The sequence below is a fragment of the Grus americana genome, chromosome 3 (genome assembly GCF_028858705.1).
Source record: "Grus americana isolate bGruAme1 chromosome 3, bGruAme1.mat, whole genome shotgun sequence".
NCBI classification, from domain to species: domain Eukaryota; kingdom Metazoa; phylum Chordata; class Aves; order Gruiformes; family Gruidae; genus Grus; species Grus americana.
In genome coordinates this window covers 112053908-112069741 of record NC_072854.1, presented here as the reverse complement: position 1 = coordinate 112069741, position 15834 = coordinate 112053908, and the positions used below count along the sequence as shown (strand labels likewise).

General features: G+C 53.5%; 2 protein-coding genes across 2 annotated transcripts; both read left to right on the top strand.

Annotated features, from left to right (window-relative positions):
* Positions 1–600: 600 nt before the first annotated feature.
* LOC129204584 (outer dense fiber protein 3-like) lies at positions 601–3022 on the top strand. Its single transcript, XM_054820810.1, has 6 exons — positions 601–832; positions 1202–1402; positions 1624–1725; positions 2071–2192; positions 2638–2778; positions 2930–3022. The coding sequence occupies exons 1-6, from the start codon at positions 601–603 to the stop codon at positions 3020–3022; spliced, it is 891 nt and encodes a 296-aa protein (XP_054676785.1).
* A 7054-nt stretch (positions 3023–10076) lies between these two features.
* Positions 10077–12498, top strand: LOC129204583 (outer dense fiber protein 3-like). Its single transcript, XM_054820809.1, has 6 exons — positions 10077–10308; positions 10678–10878; positions 11100–11201; positions 11547–11668; positions 12114–12254; positions 12406–12498. The coding sequence occupies exons 1-6, from the start codon at positions 10077–10079 to the stop codon at positions 12496–12498; spliced, it is 891 nt and encodes a 296-aa protein (XP_054676784.1).
* Positions 12499–15834: the final 3336 nt, after the last annotated feature.

Sequence of the window (15834 nt, the reverse complement as noted above, 5' to 3'; positions counted from 1 at the left end):
AGTCTGCACAATTTCTTCTGCACTTTGGGAAAGGCCTCTCTTGCCTCTGTTTCCAAGGACAAACTCCCCAAAGCGGCACCACAGAGGTATTGCCACACCTTGCTAAGCGAGAGCCCCCAGCAGCAAATTCTGCTTAGTAACACCAGGCCCACGTTGCCCTTGCCAGGAAAAAAAAATGTAGATTAAGACACATGCGGAAAATAAGAGGCGAAATAGAAATTCCAGGTGTTCGAATGTACATTCTTATTATTACGTGAGCCCAACAGTATAAGAACGTAAGGCTGCTAGATTAAACGCGTGAACGCCATCAGTTTTTCCCTCGTTGCGTGTTTCTGCCGTGCACACGTCATGAAGGTCTGGCCCTGCAAGCTGGACTTCCCCAGCTCTCAATCAGTCCTAGGACACAAATGTCACATCTGACACATGCCAGGAGCCTGTATGAGGTCACAGTGCACTTCCGTGACGAGCCAAGGCATGTCCCCAAGGCCACCTGGCAGCAGGCACCAGAACCTCTCCTGACCGAGAGGTTGCCTGCTCACCCTCGCCGCGCTCTGCGACCGAGAGCTGCAGCAGTCAAGTAGTTCATCCACTCCAAGTCCGATGGCCAAGGCCGAGAAAGGTGAAGCACTGCTGCTCCTCCCAGGGAGGTTTCGCACCGGGCCTCTGTCAGGGAAGCCCTTCGGTAACTCTTCTGCTCTTGCCGTAGGCTTTGTAGCCACCTCCAACACGGACGGAGCCTACGTGGGCACCTGGAGACCTCATCGCCCACGAGGTCCCATCCTGGCGCAGTTCACCAGCCCGGGACCCAAATACTCAATCCCTGGGACAACAGGTAAAACCACCATCGCAAGGGGGGTGCACCACACCCACTACCTCCAGGGGACAAGCAGCCACAGCTCCATTCCCCTTTGCTCCAGGCCTCCATGCTCTCATGCCAAGTTAGCTGAGCAACTGTTTTGGGGTGCAATACTTCATAACAACAGCATTTTGGCGGTATTCTGATGAATTGCACAATGCCTACGTCGTTCTTGCTGGAAGTCATTGTACCATCGTGTTGGCCTGCTGGCATCACGCTTGGAGGAAAAAGTCGCACAGGAAGGGAATTTCTTCAGGCCAGCAACTCCAGCCACTCCACTTCTTAGAAACTAGCTTTAAATATGCCGTTGCAGGCAGGTGTCCTTTCACAAGCTTTTCTTCCTAGGATACCTGGCTCACAATCCCACCAAAACCAAAGCCCCTGCATACACATTGCGAGGGGCCAAACCACCCATGACAGACAGCTCGTCTCCGGGTCCTCGGTACTATGTCCAGCCCTCCATCACCAGGCATGGGAAGCACACGGCTCCAGCACAGCACATTTGCGGACTTCCCAAGGTGAAGACAGAGATCACCCCTGGACCAAGTGAGTACCATTTCTCTAGCACTTCCTTCAGGCAAGACAAGCGCGCCTTCCTTTTGCCCTGTGCTACCGGCGTACAAAACGTCAGCTTGCACCCTGAAGAGGCTTCAGAGGTTTCCAGACGGAAAGCGAACAAGGCTGAGCGCCTCCTCCTGACCTTTCCCCTTTGGCTTGAGGAAAAGAGCCCAGCTTCACTGCTTTTCTCTGCTTCTCCTCTGCCCTAGGCGACTACTCCACCGACAAGGCCGACAAACACCTCTACCAGTGCGCGCCGGTGCAGTCCATGGCCTTCCGGCACAAGGCTCTCAAAACCAACCAATCTCCAGGTGAGGGAACTCGGGCAAATACGCAAACACTTGCAGCCTGCGTGCCCTCCAGGGAAAATGTGCCGAGCGGCTTTTTCAACAGGCCTAGGGAAAAGCCTGCACAGCAGGACAAGCTTGCTTGGTGTCCCAGAGCACCAGCTTCTCCCACCCCACAGAAGGACTGGCAACTCAGGCTTGGAGCTGCCAACACACGCTGCATGCGACAGAAGACGGAGGCATTGGGAGGAGGGGCGAGGCATCCTTCCTGCTCCTTGTAGCAGGCTTGGCAGGCTGCTTCTCTCCCGCTCTGGTACCGCTCCTCTCCCTGCAGGACTCACATGCGCTCTCTTCCCGTTGCCCTTCCAGGTCCTGGCACCTACACCCTGCCTCGGCTGGTGGGACCCAACACAGCCTACACCCACGCCAGCCCGTGCTACTCCATGAAAGGGAGGAGTAAGCACAATGGCTTTGCTGAAGACCTCTCCAAGGTGAGCTATGCGTCTCTGCTCTCTCACGTCAGCAGCTGAAGCTCAGCTTCTCTCCTCGGGGCAGAAGGACTCCAGCGCCTGCTGCAGCCTCTCGTAACGCACGCTTCTATGCGCCAGCGGCAAAACCCGAGAAGCCACGGGGTCCCCTGGCTCTCCTGCTGTTAACAGTGGGAGAGGGGATGCTCTGTTGACACCTGCGGTGCCTCGTTTTCCAGCACTAACAGTTCTGGTGGGGCAAAGCTCATCGGCACTGATGGGAACCTCCCTCCTCCTCGGGGAAATCTGCCTCTCTGCAGGGAAACAGGAGGTGCCCTTGTTCCCATCGCTCCGCGCCCCTCACACCACTTCTCTGGCCAGCCAGCTCAACTCGCGCAGCCCCTGTGGGCACTTGGCAAGAATCGGCACCTGCCTTTTGTACCCAGCAACCTCCCCGCCTCTCTTACAGACGCCAGGTCCTGCTGCGTTCCCCAAAGTGGAACTGGACATCTACAAAAAGAAGGCTCCCATGTACACAATGGGAACCAAAAGTGGACTTGGAGGCGAGAAAACAGTGAAGCCAGGGCCAGCAGACTACTGCCTGGGAAAGGTAAGGCAGCCTGCCCTCTCCTCCTCTGCTTGTCAACAACCAGCCCTTAAGCATCTCCCCCTGCTGACAGGGCTTCTGAGAACTCAAGACCGCCTTTTCAAAAACAAGGCACCACGGTCACCTGTTTTTCTTCTCACTTTTCTCCTTCCAGGTGACGCTGACCAGGCCCCAGGCACCTGCTCCCACTTTTGGACTCCGTCATTCCCTCTACACCACTCCTCTAATATCTTTGATAGAACTCTAATAAAACAACGTACCCCCAAAGATCTGGCCTGTTTGCCTTCATCTGTGGGAAGAGGGGCTGTGCATGAGTGAGGACAATCACCTCTCTCCATTTCACGTCTACGCCTCAACCAAGACATGGCAAGACGAGGACGAGGGCAGAGCACCGAGATCAGCAGCGTAAGCCAGGCAGAGAGTTCTGACAGCACTCTTTCACCTGAACGGAGCTAAACACTGCCCCGTGAAAGCAGTCCAGCCCTTCCCCACATGCTCTGCCCCCATAGCCAAGCGTCCCACAGGCACGGGGGGGGACCCCCAAGGACTGAGCTGCAAACGACAGCTTTGTTGTGTGAGACAGGAAGAGCTCAATTCTTCCAGAAGATAGCGTGAGCTTTATTGTACTTCTTCACAGTCCATTCAAAATGGGAGGGACCAACGATTACACCCAACAGCGTGCACCAGCATCTCGGCTGTGATGGATGGCAGAGTCCGTCAGGCCTTGGGGAACAGACCTTTGCTCTTCTCAGCAACCTGCCAGGAGACGCGCCCTGGCCTGACAGAGGTGTTGGCAGACTTCAGCCCTTTGCACAGCTGCAAGGAGGAAACAACCCCATCTTCCCCAGCCCTCGCGGCCTACGGCACTGTGCAATTCTTTCAGGTTTCTACCACCGGGAAGTCACAGAAACCTGGAGATACTGAAGGCAGAGGAAGTTTTTTGCTGCTGCCCTACCTGCCCATCTACCTTTTCCCATTATTAGTCTGCCTGTACACCGAGGGTCACATCAAAGAACAAATGTTTCCTGCTGGTGATGTGAGATTGCCTTTAACTTGTGCCATGTATCAGGGCTGGAATTTGAAGTTCCCCGGCACACTTTCCATTTGTAATTGGCTGTTATCTCCAAGGGGAGCCTAACTGGCAAGTTGCAACCTGGTGACACTTCTCTACAGGGAGAAGAGGAAGGGCCAACGCATTTTCTCTTGGTGAGAGAGGTTTGGCTGTTTGGGAGATACTGTGGAACATGAGGGGGCTTCTTCAACTTTTCTCATCAGCTCATTTCAGTAATAGAGACTGGTGCTGGCTGCACGCTTAAGCGGACCATCAATCTCAGCTCTGTGTGCCACCAAATCTCTTAAAAAGAGGGATATGGGCCAGGCTGGAATGATATATGTACCTAGAAAGAAAAATGGGAGCTTCTGCTTCTTGCATATACTGAGACGTGGCTTGTGAGTGCAATGGGAAGACTTGGTGACTGGATGTGATGGTCTAGGTATGTTGGCGTGAACTCCCCAAGCCTCTCGTGAATAGCGCAGCCAGCCACAGAGTGCTTGCTTCGGGGCTCCTTTTCAGCCTTGCTCGACTAGGATTCGAGGCCGATGATGTGTCTGTTCCGCCTTACTGTCTCCAGGAGAGCAAGAGAAACCCCCTCCTGCACGATCCCGTTACCACTTGGGGTGTTATCAGGAAGCTTGACAGAGCAGTGAATCATAGAATATTAAGGTTGTACAAGATCTCTAAGATCATCAAGACCAAACGTCGACCCAAAACCACCATGTCTACTAAACCATGTCCCAAGTGCCACGTCTACAGGTTTTTTGAACACCTTCAGGGATGGTCACTCCACCACCTCTCTGGCAGCCTGTTCCAATGCCTGACCACTCTTTTGGTGAAGAAATGTTTCCTAATATCTAATCTAAATCCCCCCTTGATCCAACTTAAGACCATTTCCTCTTGTCCTTTTGCTAGTTACCTGGGAGAAGAGACCAACACCCACCCGGCTACAACCTCCTTTCAGGTAGTTGTAGAGAGCAATAAAGTCTCCACTCAGCCTCCTCTTCTCCAGGCTAAATAACCCCAGTTCCCTCAGCCGCTCCTCATAAGACTTGTGCTCCAGTCCCTTGACCAGCTTCATTGCCCTTCTCTGGACATGCTCCAGCACCTCAATGTCCTTCTTGTAGTGAGGGGCCCAAAACTGAACACAGTATTTGAGGTGCAGCCTCCCCAGAGCCGAGTACAGGGGCACAATCACTTCCCTACTCCTGCTGGCCACACTATTGCTGATACAAGCCAGGATGCTGTTGCCCTTCTGGGCCACCTGAGCACACTGCTGGCTCACGTTCAGCCAGATGTCAACCAGCACACCCAGGTCCTTTTCTGCTAGGCAGCTTTCCAGCCACTCTTCCCCAAGCCTCTAGCGTTGCATGGGGTTGTTGTGATGAAAGTCCAGGACCTGGCACTTGCCTGGTTAAACTTCATACAGTTGGCCTCGGCCCATCGATCCAGCCTGTCCAGATCCCTCTACAGAGCCTTCCTACCCTCAAGCAGATCAACACTCCCACCCAGTTTGGTGTCATCTGCAAACTTACTGAGGGTGCATTCAATCCCCTCGTCTAGATCATCGATAAAGATATTAAGTTTGGCCCCAAGACTGAGTCCTGGGGAACACCGCTTGTGAGTGGCTGCCAACTGGATTTAACTCCGCTCACCCCAACTCTCTGGGCTCGGCCTTCCAGCTATTTTTTTTTTTTTACCTAGCGAAGAGTGCACCTGTCTATGCCATGAGCTGCCAGCCTCTCTAAGAGAATGCTGTGGGAGACAGTATGGAAGGCTTTACTAAAGTCCAGGTAGATAACATCCACGGGCCTTCCTTCAGCTCTCCGTCCCTGTCTTCCAGCTCAGGGGGCTGAATGCCCTGGGGACAGCTGGTCTGACTATTAAAGACTGAGGCAGAGAAGGCATTAAGTACCTCAGCCTTTTCCTCATCCTTGGTGGCTGTGTTCCCCTCTGCATCCAATAAAGGACGGAGAGTCTCCTCAGCTCTCTTTTTGTTGTTAATGTATTTGTAAAAGCATTTTTTGTTATCCCTTACAACAGTGGCCAGATTGAGTTCTAGCTGGGCTTTTGCCTTTCTAATTTTATCTCTGCATGACCTAACAAGATCCCTCTATTCTTCTTGAGTTGCCTGACCCTTCTTCAAAGAGTGGTAGACTCTCCTTTTTTTTCCCCTGAGTCTCAGCCAAAGTTCCATGTTCAGCCAGGTCGGTCATCTTCCCTGCCGGTTCTTCTTACAGCACGTGGGGACGGCTTGCTCCCGTGCGTTTAAGACTTCCTTCTTAAAGAATGCCCAGCCTTCCTGAACCCCTTTTCCCTTCAGGACTGTCTCCCAAGGGACTCTCTTAACCAGTGTCCTGAGCAGGCCAAAGTCTGCCCTCCAGAAGTCCGTGTTAGTGGTTTTGCTGATCCCCCTCCTTACTTCACCATGAATCAAAAACTCTATCACTTCATGGTCGCTAAGCCCAAGACGGCCTCCGACCACCACATCTCCCACCAGTCCTTCTCTGTTTGTGAAGAGCAGGCTGAGCGAGACATCTCCCCTGGTAGGCTCGCTTACCAGCTGTGTCAGGAAGTTATCTTCCACACACTCCAGGAACCTCCTAGACTGTTTCCCCTGCTATGTTGCATTTCCAGCAGACGTCTGGTAAGTTGAAGTCCCCCACAAGAACAAGGACTAGCGGTTGTGAGACTTCTGCCAGCTGCTTGTAGAATGCTTCATCTGCCTCTTCATCCTGGCTGGGTGGTCTGTAACAGACTCCCAGCAGGATATCTGCATTGCTGGCCTTCCCTCTCATCCTTATCCATAAGCACTCGACCTTATTATCACAATCGTCGAGCTCTATACAATCGAAACACTCCCTAACATACAGAGCCACCTCACCGCCTCTCCTTCCATGCCTATCCCTTCTGAAGAGCTTATGGCCATCCATGGCAGCACTCCAGTCATGAGACTTGTCCCACCACGTTTCTGTGATGGCAACTAAGTCACAGCTATCCTGCTGCACAATGGCTTCCAGTTCCTCCTGTTTGTTGCCCATGCTGCGTGCATTGGTGTGGATGCACTTGAGCTGGGCTTTCAATTTCACCCCCAACACTGGCATGCTACCCCTAGGCTCCTCTCTAGTGAGCCTGGTTATACTTCCTTCCCACTTCGATCCTAGTTTAAAGCCCTCTCGATGAGCCTCACCAGCTCATGAGAATCCTTTTCCTTCTTTGAGATAGCTGGACTCCATTAGTCGCCAGCAGACCCAGTGCCATGTAAACCTCCCCATAATCAAAAAACCCCAAAATCCCACCGGTGGCACCAGCCTCTGAGCCACATGTTGATCAGTTAAGTTTTCCTGTTCCTTTCAGTATTCTTCCCTGCCACTGACGGGATTGAGGAAAACACTACCTGTGCTCCTGATCCTTCAACTAATCGTCCTAGTGCCCTGAAGTCCCTTTTCATCACTTTTGGACTTCTCTCTGCAACCTCATCACTGCCAACCTGCATAACCAACAGCGGATAATAATCAGAGGGCTGTACCAGACCAGGGAGTTTCCCGGTAACGTCTCTAATCCGGGCCCCAGGGGGGCAGCAGACTTCCCTGTGGGATGCGCCTAGTTGGCAGATTGGGCCCTCTGTTCCCCTCAGAAGGGACTCGCCTATGACAATTACCCTCCTTTTTTTCTTAACAGAGGCAGTCAAAAGGCAAGGGGTTGACTGACTCACCCTAGGCAACCCCCTAGATGGACCTTCACTTACATTCTCATTTACCTGGCCCTCCAGTTCCAGAGCCCCATATCTGTTGTATAAGGGAAACTGGGAGAGTGAGGGAGGCTGGGAGGGGATTCGCCTGCTACCCCAAGCAGGGACCTGTTTCCATTCCCCCTTGTCTCTAAGGTCCTCTCCTTCTACTTGGTGGCAAGAGGGTAGGGGATCCTCTGCTTCTTGTGGAGCACCCATCGGCTGCCTTGGCCTCAGGGATGATAGGGTGTGGCTCCACCAATCTATCTCCCTCTCATACTCCCCGATACCCCTTAATCTTTCCACTTCCTCTTTCAGCTCTGCCACCAGGCTGAACAGATCATCCACCTGGTCACACCAAAACCGGCTGTTGTCACTGCTGCCCTCCGGTCCCAGTGACAGGCTCACGCACTCCCTGCAGCCAGAGACCTGGACAGCTGTATGTTTGCATGGGAACTCCATGTGGGTTGCCATATTCCTTCTGTCAATGGCTTTCAGGCAAGTGGAAACCATAGCCCGTCCTCTCCTGGGAGGGGGATGACCACCAGGTGAGCTGCCCTTTAGAACCAGGATGAGTACCGTGCCCTACCCACACACCCAGCCTGCGCAAACTGCCTCGCAAACTGCCGCGCCACATCCTGCCTGCCCCCCCATCATTCGCCATGCTCCTGGCCGCTTGCGCTCCCTGGGGACTGCTCTTGTATGCGAGCGGGTTTGGCTGCCTTCGCTTTTGTCCCCGCCGAGTCAGAGCTGCCTCTCATCAGGAGCTCCCTCTCTTCTGCTCCGGGGAACCCTCTCTCTCCCTGTGCTTTTGCCTGTGCAGTTTTGCCGCTTTAGGAAGGGGCCCTCATGGCAATCCCCCGCTCCAGAGCCCTTCGCCTCAGTGGCTTTGCTGAAAGGGCGGGTACACGGGGTTTTAAACTGCCGCCTTCGCTCTCATCCCCGCCCACGCTGAGACAGAGGTGCCTCTCCTCAGCAGCTCCCTCTTTTCTGCCCCGGGGGGGCCACAGAGGAATCCTCTCTCTCCCTGTGCTTTTGCCTGTGCGGTTTTGCCACTTTAGGAAGGGGCCCTCATGGCAATCCCCCGCTCCAGAGCCCTTCGCCTCAGTGGCTTTGCTGAAAGGGCGGGTACACGGGGTTTTAAACTGCCGCCTTCGCTCTCATCCCCGCCCACGCTGAGACAGAGGTGCCTCTCCTCAGCAGCTCCCTCTTTTCTGCCCCGGGGGGGCCACAGAGGAATCCTCTCTCTCCCTGTGCTTTTGCCTGTGCGGTTTTGCCACTTTAGGAAGGGGCCCTCATAGCAATCCCCCGCTCCAGAGCCCTTCGCCTCAGTGGCTTTGCTGAAAGGGCGGGTACACTGGGTTTTAAACTGCCGCCTTCCCTCTCATCCCCGCCCACGCTGAGACAGAGCTGCCTCTCGGCACTAGCTCCCTTTTTCTGCCCCTGGGGGTACTGGCTTGGGAACCCTCTCTCTCTCCCTCTGCTTTTGCGTTTGCGGGTGGCAGCAGTCACAAGAGCAGAAAAGACAATTGTTTAAAAATCATGCCAGATTTTCAGAAGTAACCTCTGAGGAGGCTTAGAAAGGAGAAAGGATGGCATTTCAGGTGAGGAAGTCTCCAGGACAACTTTTGACATTCAGAGTCAACCACCCTGTAAAATGAAAGCCCAGCAGCTCACCTGTACGTGAGCCAGCTGCGGGCAGAGGCAGGGCGTACTAGGATGAGTTGGGCACTGCAGGACGCTTATCCCACCACCCTAAGCCTCCTACTTTCTCCTATAGCCAATAGGGTTGGGAAGTACAGGGGAAGCACATTTATCTTGTGCCAGAATGTGATGGTTTTGGTGCTGCGTGATGGCTTCTGTCATGCCTCAAACATGGTAACTAGCTTTTCTTGCATAACCTAGAAAGTACACACGAGTCTGCACAATTTCTTCTGCACATTGGGAAAGGCCTCTCTTGCCTCTGTTTCCAAGGACAAACTCCCTAAAGCGGCACCACAGAGGTATTGCCACACCTTGCTAAGCGAGAGCTCCCGGCAGCAAATTCTGCTTACTAACACCAGGCCCACGTTGCCCTTGCCAGGAAAAAAAAATGTAGATTAAGACACATGCGGAAAATAAGAGGCGAAATAGAAATTCCAGGTGTTCAAATGTACATTCTTATTATTACGTGAGCCCAACAGTATAAGAACGTAAGGCTGCTAGATTAAACGCGTGAACGCCATCAGTTTTTCCCTCGTTGCGTGTTTCTGCCGTGCACACGTCATGAAGGTCTGGCCCTGCAAGCTGGACTTCCCCAGCTCTCAATCAGTCCTAGGACACAAATGTCACATCTGCCACACGCCAGGAGCCTGTATGAGGTCACAGTGCACTTCCGTGACGAGCCAAGGCATGTCCCCAAGGCCACCTGGCAGCAGGCACCAGAACCTCTCCTGACCGAGAGGTTGCCTGCTCACCCTCGCCGCGCTCCGCGACCGAGAGCTGCAGCAGTCAAGTAGTTCATCCACTCCAAGTCTGATGGCCAAGGCCGAGAAAGGTGAAGCACTGCTGCTCCTCCCAGGGAGGTTTCGCACCGGGCCTCTGTCAGGGAAGCCCTTCGGTAACTCTTCTGCTCTTGCCGTAGGCTTTGTAGCCACCTCCAACACGGACGGAGCCTACGTGGGCACCTGGAGACCTCATCGCCCACGAGGTCCCATCCTAGCGCAGTTCACCAGCCCGGGACCCAAATACTCAATCCCTGGGACAACAGGTAAAACCACCATCGCAAGGGGGGTGCACCACACCCACTACCTCCAGGGGACAAGCAGCCACAGCTCCATTCCCCTTTGCTCCAGGCCTCCATGCTCTCATGCCAAGTTAGCTGAGCAACTGTTTTGGGGTGCAATACTTCATAACAATAGCATTTTGGCGGTATTCTGATGAATTGCACAATGCCTACGTCGTTCTTGCTGGAAGTCATTGTACCATCGTGTTGGCCTGCTGGCATCATGCTTGGAGGAAAAAGTCGCACAGGAAGGGAATTTCTTCAGGCCAGCAACTCCAGCCACTCCACTTCTTAGAAACTAGCTTTAAATATGCCGTTGCAGGCAGGTGTCCTTTCACAAGCTTTTCTTCCTAGGATACCTGGCTCACAATCCCACCAAAACCAAAGCCCCTGCATACACATTGCGAGGGGCCAAACCACCCATGACAGACAGCTCGTCTCCGGGTCCTCGGTACTATGTCCAGCCCTCCATCACCAGGCATGGGAAGCACACGGCTCCAGCACAGCACATTTGCGGACTTCCCAAGGTGAAGACAGAGATCACCCCTGGACCAAGTGAGTACCATTTCTCTAGCACTTCCTTCAGGCAAGACAAGCGCGCCTTCCTTTTGCCCTGTGCTACCGGCGTACAAAACGTCAGCTTGCACCCTGAAGAGGCTTCAGAGGTTTCCAGACGGAAAGCGAACAAGGCTGAGCGCCTCCTCCTGACCTTTCCCCTTTGGCTTGAGGAAAAGAGCCCAGCTTCACTGCTTTTCTCTGCTTCTCCTCTGCCCTAGGCGACTACTCCACCGACAAGGCCGACAAACACCTCTACCAGTGCGCGCCGGTGCAGTCCATGGCCTTCCGGCACAAGGCTCTCAAAACCAACCAATCTCCAGGTGAGGGAACTCGGGCAAATACGCAAACACTTGCAGCCTGCGTGCCCTCCAGGGAAAATGTGCCGAGCGGCTTTTTCAACAGGCCTAGGGAAAAGCCTGCACAGCAGGACAAGCTTGCTTGGTGTCCCAGAGCACCAGCTTCTCCCACCCCACAGAAGGACTGGCAACTCAGGCTTGGAGCTGCCAACACACGCTGCATGCGACAGAAGACGGAGGCATTGGGAGGAGGGGCGAGGCATCCTTCCTGCTCCTTGTAGCAGGCTTGGCAGGCTGCTTCTCTCCCGCTCTGGTACCGCTCCTCTCCCTGCAGGACTCACACGCGCTCTCTTCCCATTGCCCTTCCAGGTCCTGGCACCTACACCCTGCCTCGGCTGGTGGGACCCAACACAGCCTACACCCACGCCAGCCCGTGCTACTCCATGAAAGGGAGGAGTAAGCACAATGGCTTTGCTGAAGACCTTTCCAAGGTGAGCTATGCGTCTCTGCTCTCTCACGTCAGCAGCTGAAGCTCAGCTTCTCTCCTCGGGGCAGAAGGACTCCAGCGCCTGCTGCAGCCTCTCGTAACGCACGCTTCTATGCGCCAGCGGCAAAACCCGAGAAGCCACGGGGTCCCCTGGCTCTCCTGCTGTTAACAGTGGGAGAGGGGATGCTCTGTTGACACCTGCGATGCCTCATTTTCCAGCACTAACAGTTCTGGTGGGGCAAAGCTCATCGGCACTGATGGGAACCTCCCTCCTCCTCGGGGAAATCTGCCTCTCTGCAGGGAAACAGGAGGTGCCCTTGTTCCCATCGCTCCGCGCCCCTCACACCACTTCTCTGGCCAGCCAGCTCAACTCGCGCAGCCCCTGTGGGCACTTGGCAAGAATCGGCACCTGCCTTTTGTACCCAGCAACCTCCCCGCCTCTCTTACAGACGCCAGGTCCTGCTGCGTTCCCCAAAGTGGAACTGGACATCTACAAAAAGAAGGCTCCCATGTACACAATGGGAACCAAAAGTGGACTTGGAGGCGAGAAAACAGTGAAGCCAGGGCCAGCAGACTACTGCCTGGGAAAGGTAAGGCAGCCTGCCCTCTCCTCCTCTGCTTGTCAACAACCAGCCCTTAAGCATCTCCCCCTGCTGACAGGGCTTCTGAGAACTCAAGACCGCCTTTTCAAAAACAAGGCACCACGGTCACCTGTTTTTCTTCTCACTTTTCTCCTTCCAGGTGACGCTGACCAGGCCCCAGGCACCTGCTCCCACTTTTGGACTCCGTCATTCCCTCTACACCACTCCTCTAATATCTTTGATAGAACTCTAATAAAACAACGTACCCCCAAAGATCTGGCCTGTTTGCCTTCATCTGTGGGAAGAGGGGCTGTGCATGAGTGAGGACAATCACCTCTCTCCATTTCACGTCTACGCCTCAACCAAGACATGGCAAGACGAGGACGAGGGCAGAGCACCGAGATCAGCAGCGTAAGCCAGGCAGAGAGTTCTGACAGCACTCTTTCACCTGAACGGAGCTAAACACTGCCCCGTGAAAGCAGTCCAGCCCTTCCCCACATGCTCTGCCCCCATAGCCAAGCGTCCCACAGGCACGGGGGGGGGACCCCCAAGGACTGAGCTGCAAACGACAGCTTTGTTGTGTGAGACAGGAAGAGCTCAATTCTTCCAGAAGATAGCGTGAGCTTTATTGTACTTCTTCACAGTCCATTCAAAATGGGAGGGACCAACGATTACACCCAACAGCGTGCACCAGCATCTCGGCTGTGATGGATGGCAGAGTCCGTCAGGCCTTGGGGAACAGACCTTTGCTCTTCTCAGCAACCTGCCAGGAGACGCGCCCTGGCCTGACAGAGGTGTTGGCAGACTTCAGCCCTTTGCACAGCTGCAAGGAGGAAACAACCCCATCTTCCCCAGCCCTCGCGGCCTACGGCACTGTGCAATTCTTTCAGGTTTCTACCACCGGGAAGTCACAGAAACCTGGAGATACTGAAGGCAGAGGAAGTTTTTTGCTGCTGCCCTACCTGCCCATCTACCTTTTCCCATTATTAGTCTGCCTGTACACCGAGGGTCACATCAAAGAACAAATGTTTCCTGCTGGTGATGTGAGATTGCCTTTAACTTGTGCCATGTATCAGGGCTGGAATTTGAAGTTCCCCGGCACACTTTCCATTTGTAATTGGCTGTTATCTCCAAGGGGAGCCTAACTGGCAAGTTGCAACCTGGTGACACTTCTCTACAGGGAGAAGAGGAAGGGCCAACGCATTTTCTCTTGGTGAGAGAGGTTTGGCTGTTTGGGAGATACTGTGGAACATGAGGGGGCTTCTTCAACTTTTCTCATCAGCTCATTTCAGTAATAGAGACTGGTGCTGGCTGCACGCTTAAGCGGACCATCAATCTCAGCTCTGTATGCCACCAAATCTCTTAAAAAGAGGGATATGGGCCAGGCTGGAATGATATATGTACCTAGAAAGAAAAATGGGAGCTTCTGCTTCTTGCATATACTGAGACGTGGCTTGTGAGTGCAATGGGAAGACTTGGTGACTGGATGTGATGGTCTAGGTATGTTGGCGTGAACTCCCCAAGCCTCTCGTGAATAGCGCAGCCAGCCACAGAGTGCTTGCTTCGGGGCTCCTTTTCAGCCTTGCTCGACTAGGATTCGAGGCCAATGATGTGTCTGTTCCGCCTTACTGTCTCCAGGAGAGCAAGAGAAACCCCCTCCTGCACGATCCCGTTACCACTTGGGGTGTTATCAGGAAGCTTGACAGAGCAGTGAATCATAGAATATTAAGGTTGTACAAGATCTCTAAGATCATCAAGACCAAACGTCGACCCAAAACCACCATGTCTACTAAACCATGTCCCAAGTGCCACGTCTACAGGTTTTTTGAACACCTTCAGGGATGGTCACTCCACCACCTCTCTGGCAGCCTGTTCCAATGCCTGACCACTCTTTTGGTGAAGAAATGTTTCCTAATATCTAATCTAAATCCCCCCTTGATCCAACTTAAGACCATTTCCTCTTGTCCTTTTGCTAGTTACCTGGGAGAAGAGACCAACACCCACCCGGCTACAACCTCCTTTCAGGTAGTTGTAGAGAGCAATAAAGTCTCCACTCAGCCTCCTCTTCTCCAGGCTAAATAACCCCAGTTCCCTCAGCCGCTCCTCATAAGACTTGTGCTCCAGTCCCTTGACCAGCTTCATTGCCCTTCTCTGGACATGCTCCAGCACCTCAATGTCCTTCTTGTAGTGAGGGGCCCAAAACTGAACACAGTATTTGAGGTGCAGCCTCCCCAGAGCCGAGTACAGGGGCACAATCACTTCCCTACTCCTGCTGGCCACACTATTGCTGATACAAGCCAGGATGCTGTTGCCCTTCTTGGCCACCTGAGCACACTGCTGGCTCACGTTCAGCCAGATGTCAACCAGCACACCCAGGTCCTTTTCTGCTAGGCAGCTTTCCAGCCACTCTTCCCCAAGCCTCTAGCGTTGCATGGGGTTGTTGTGACGAAAGTCCAGGACCTGGCACTTGCCTGGTTAAACTTCATACAGTTGGCCTCGGCCCATCGATCCAGCCTGTCCAGATCCCTCTACAGAGCCTTCCTACCCTCAAGCAGATCAACACTCCCACCCAGTTTGGTGTCATCTGCAAACTTACTGAGGGTGCATTCAATCCCCTCGTCTAGATCATCGATAAAGATATTAAGTTTGGCCCCAAGACTGAGTCCTGGGGAACACCGCTTGTGAGTGGCTGCCAACTGGATTTAACTCCGCTCACCCCAACTCTCTGGGCTCGGCCTTCCAGCTATTTTTTTTTTTTTACCTAGCGAAGAGTGCACCTGTCTATGCCATGAGCTGCCAGCCTCTCTAAGAGAATGCTGTGGGAGACAGTATGGAAGGCTTTACTAAAGTCCAGGTAGATAACATCCACGGGCCTTCCTTCAGCTCTCCGTCCCTGTCTTCCAGCTCAGGGGGCTGAATGCCCTGGGGACAACTGGTCTGACTATTAAAGACTGAGGCAGAGAAGGCATTAAGTACCTCAGCCTTTTCCTCATCCTTGGTGGCTGTGTTCCCCTCTGCATCCAATAAAGGACGGAGAGTCTCCTCAGCTCTCTTTTTGTTGTTAATGTATTTGTAAAAGCATTTTTTGTTATCCCTTACAACAGTGGCCAGATTGAGTTCTAGCTGGGCTTTTGCCTTTCTAATTTTATCTCTGCATGACCTAACAAGATCCCTCTATTCTTCTTGAGTTGCCTGACCCTTCTTCAAAGAGTGGTAGACTCTCCTTTTTTTTCCCCTGAGTCTCAGCCAAAGTTCCATGTTCAGCCAGGTCGGTCATCTTCCCTGCCGGTTCTTCTTACAGCACGTGGGGACGGCTTGCTCCCGTGCGTTTAAGACTTCCTTCTTAAAGAATGCCCAGCCTTCCTGAACCCCTTTTCCCTTCAGGACTGTCTCCCAAGGGACTCTCTTAACCAGTGTCCTGAGCAGGCCAAAGTCTGCCCTCCAGAAGTCCGTGTTAGTGGTTTTGCTGATCCCCCTCCTTACTTCACCATGAATCAAAAACTCTATCACTTCATGGTCGCTAAGCCCAAGACGGCCTCCGACCACCACATCTCCCACCAGTCCTTCTCTGTTTGTGAAGAGCAGGCTG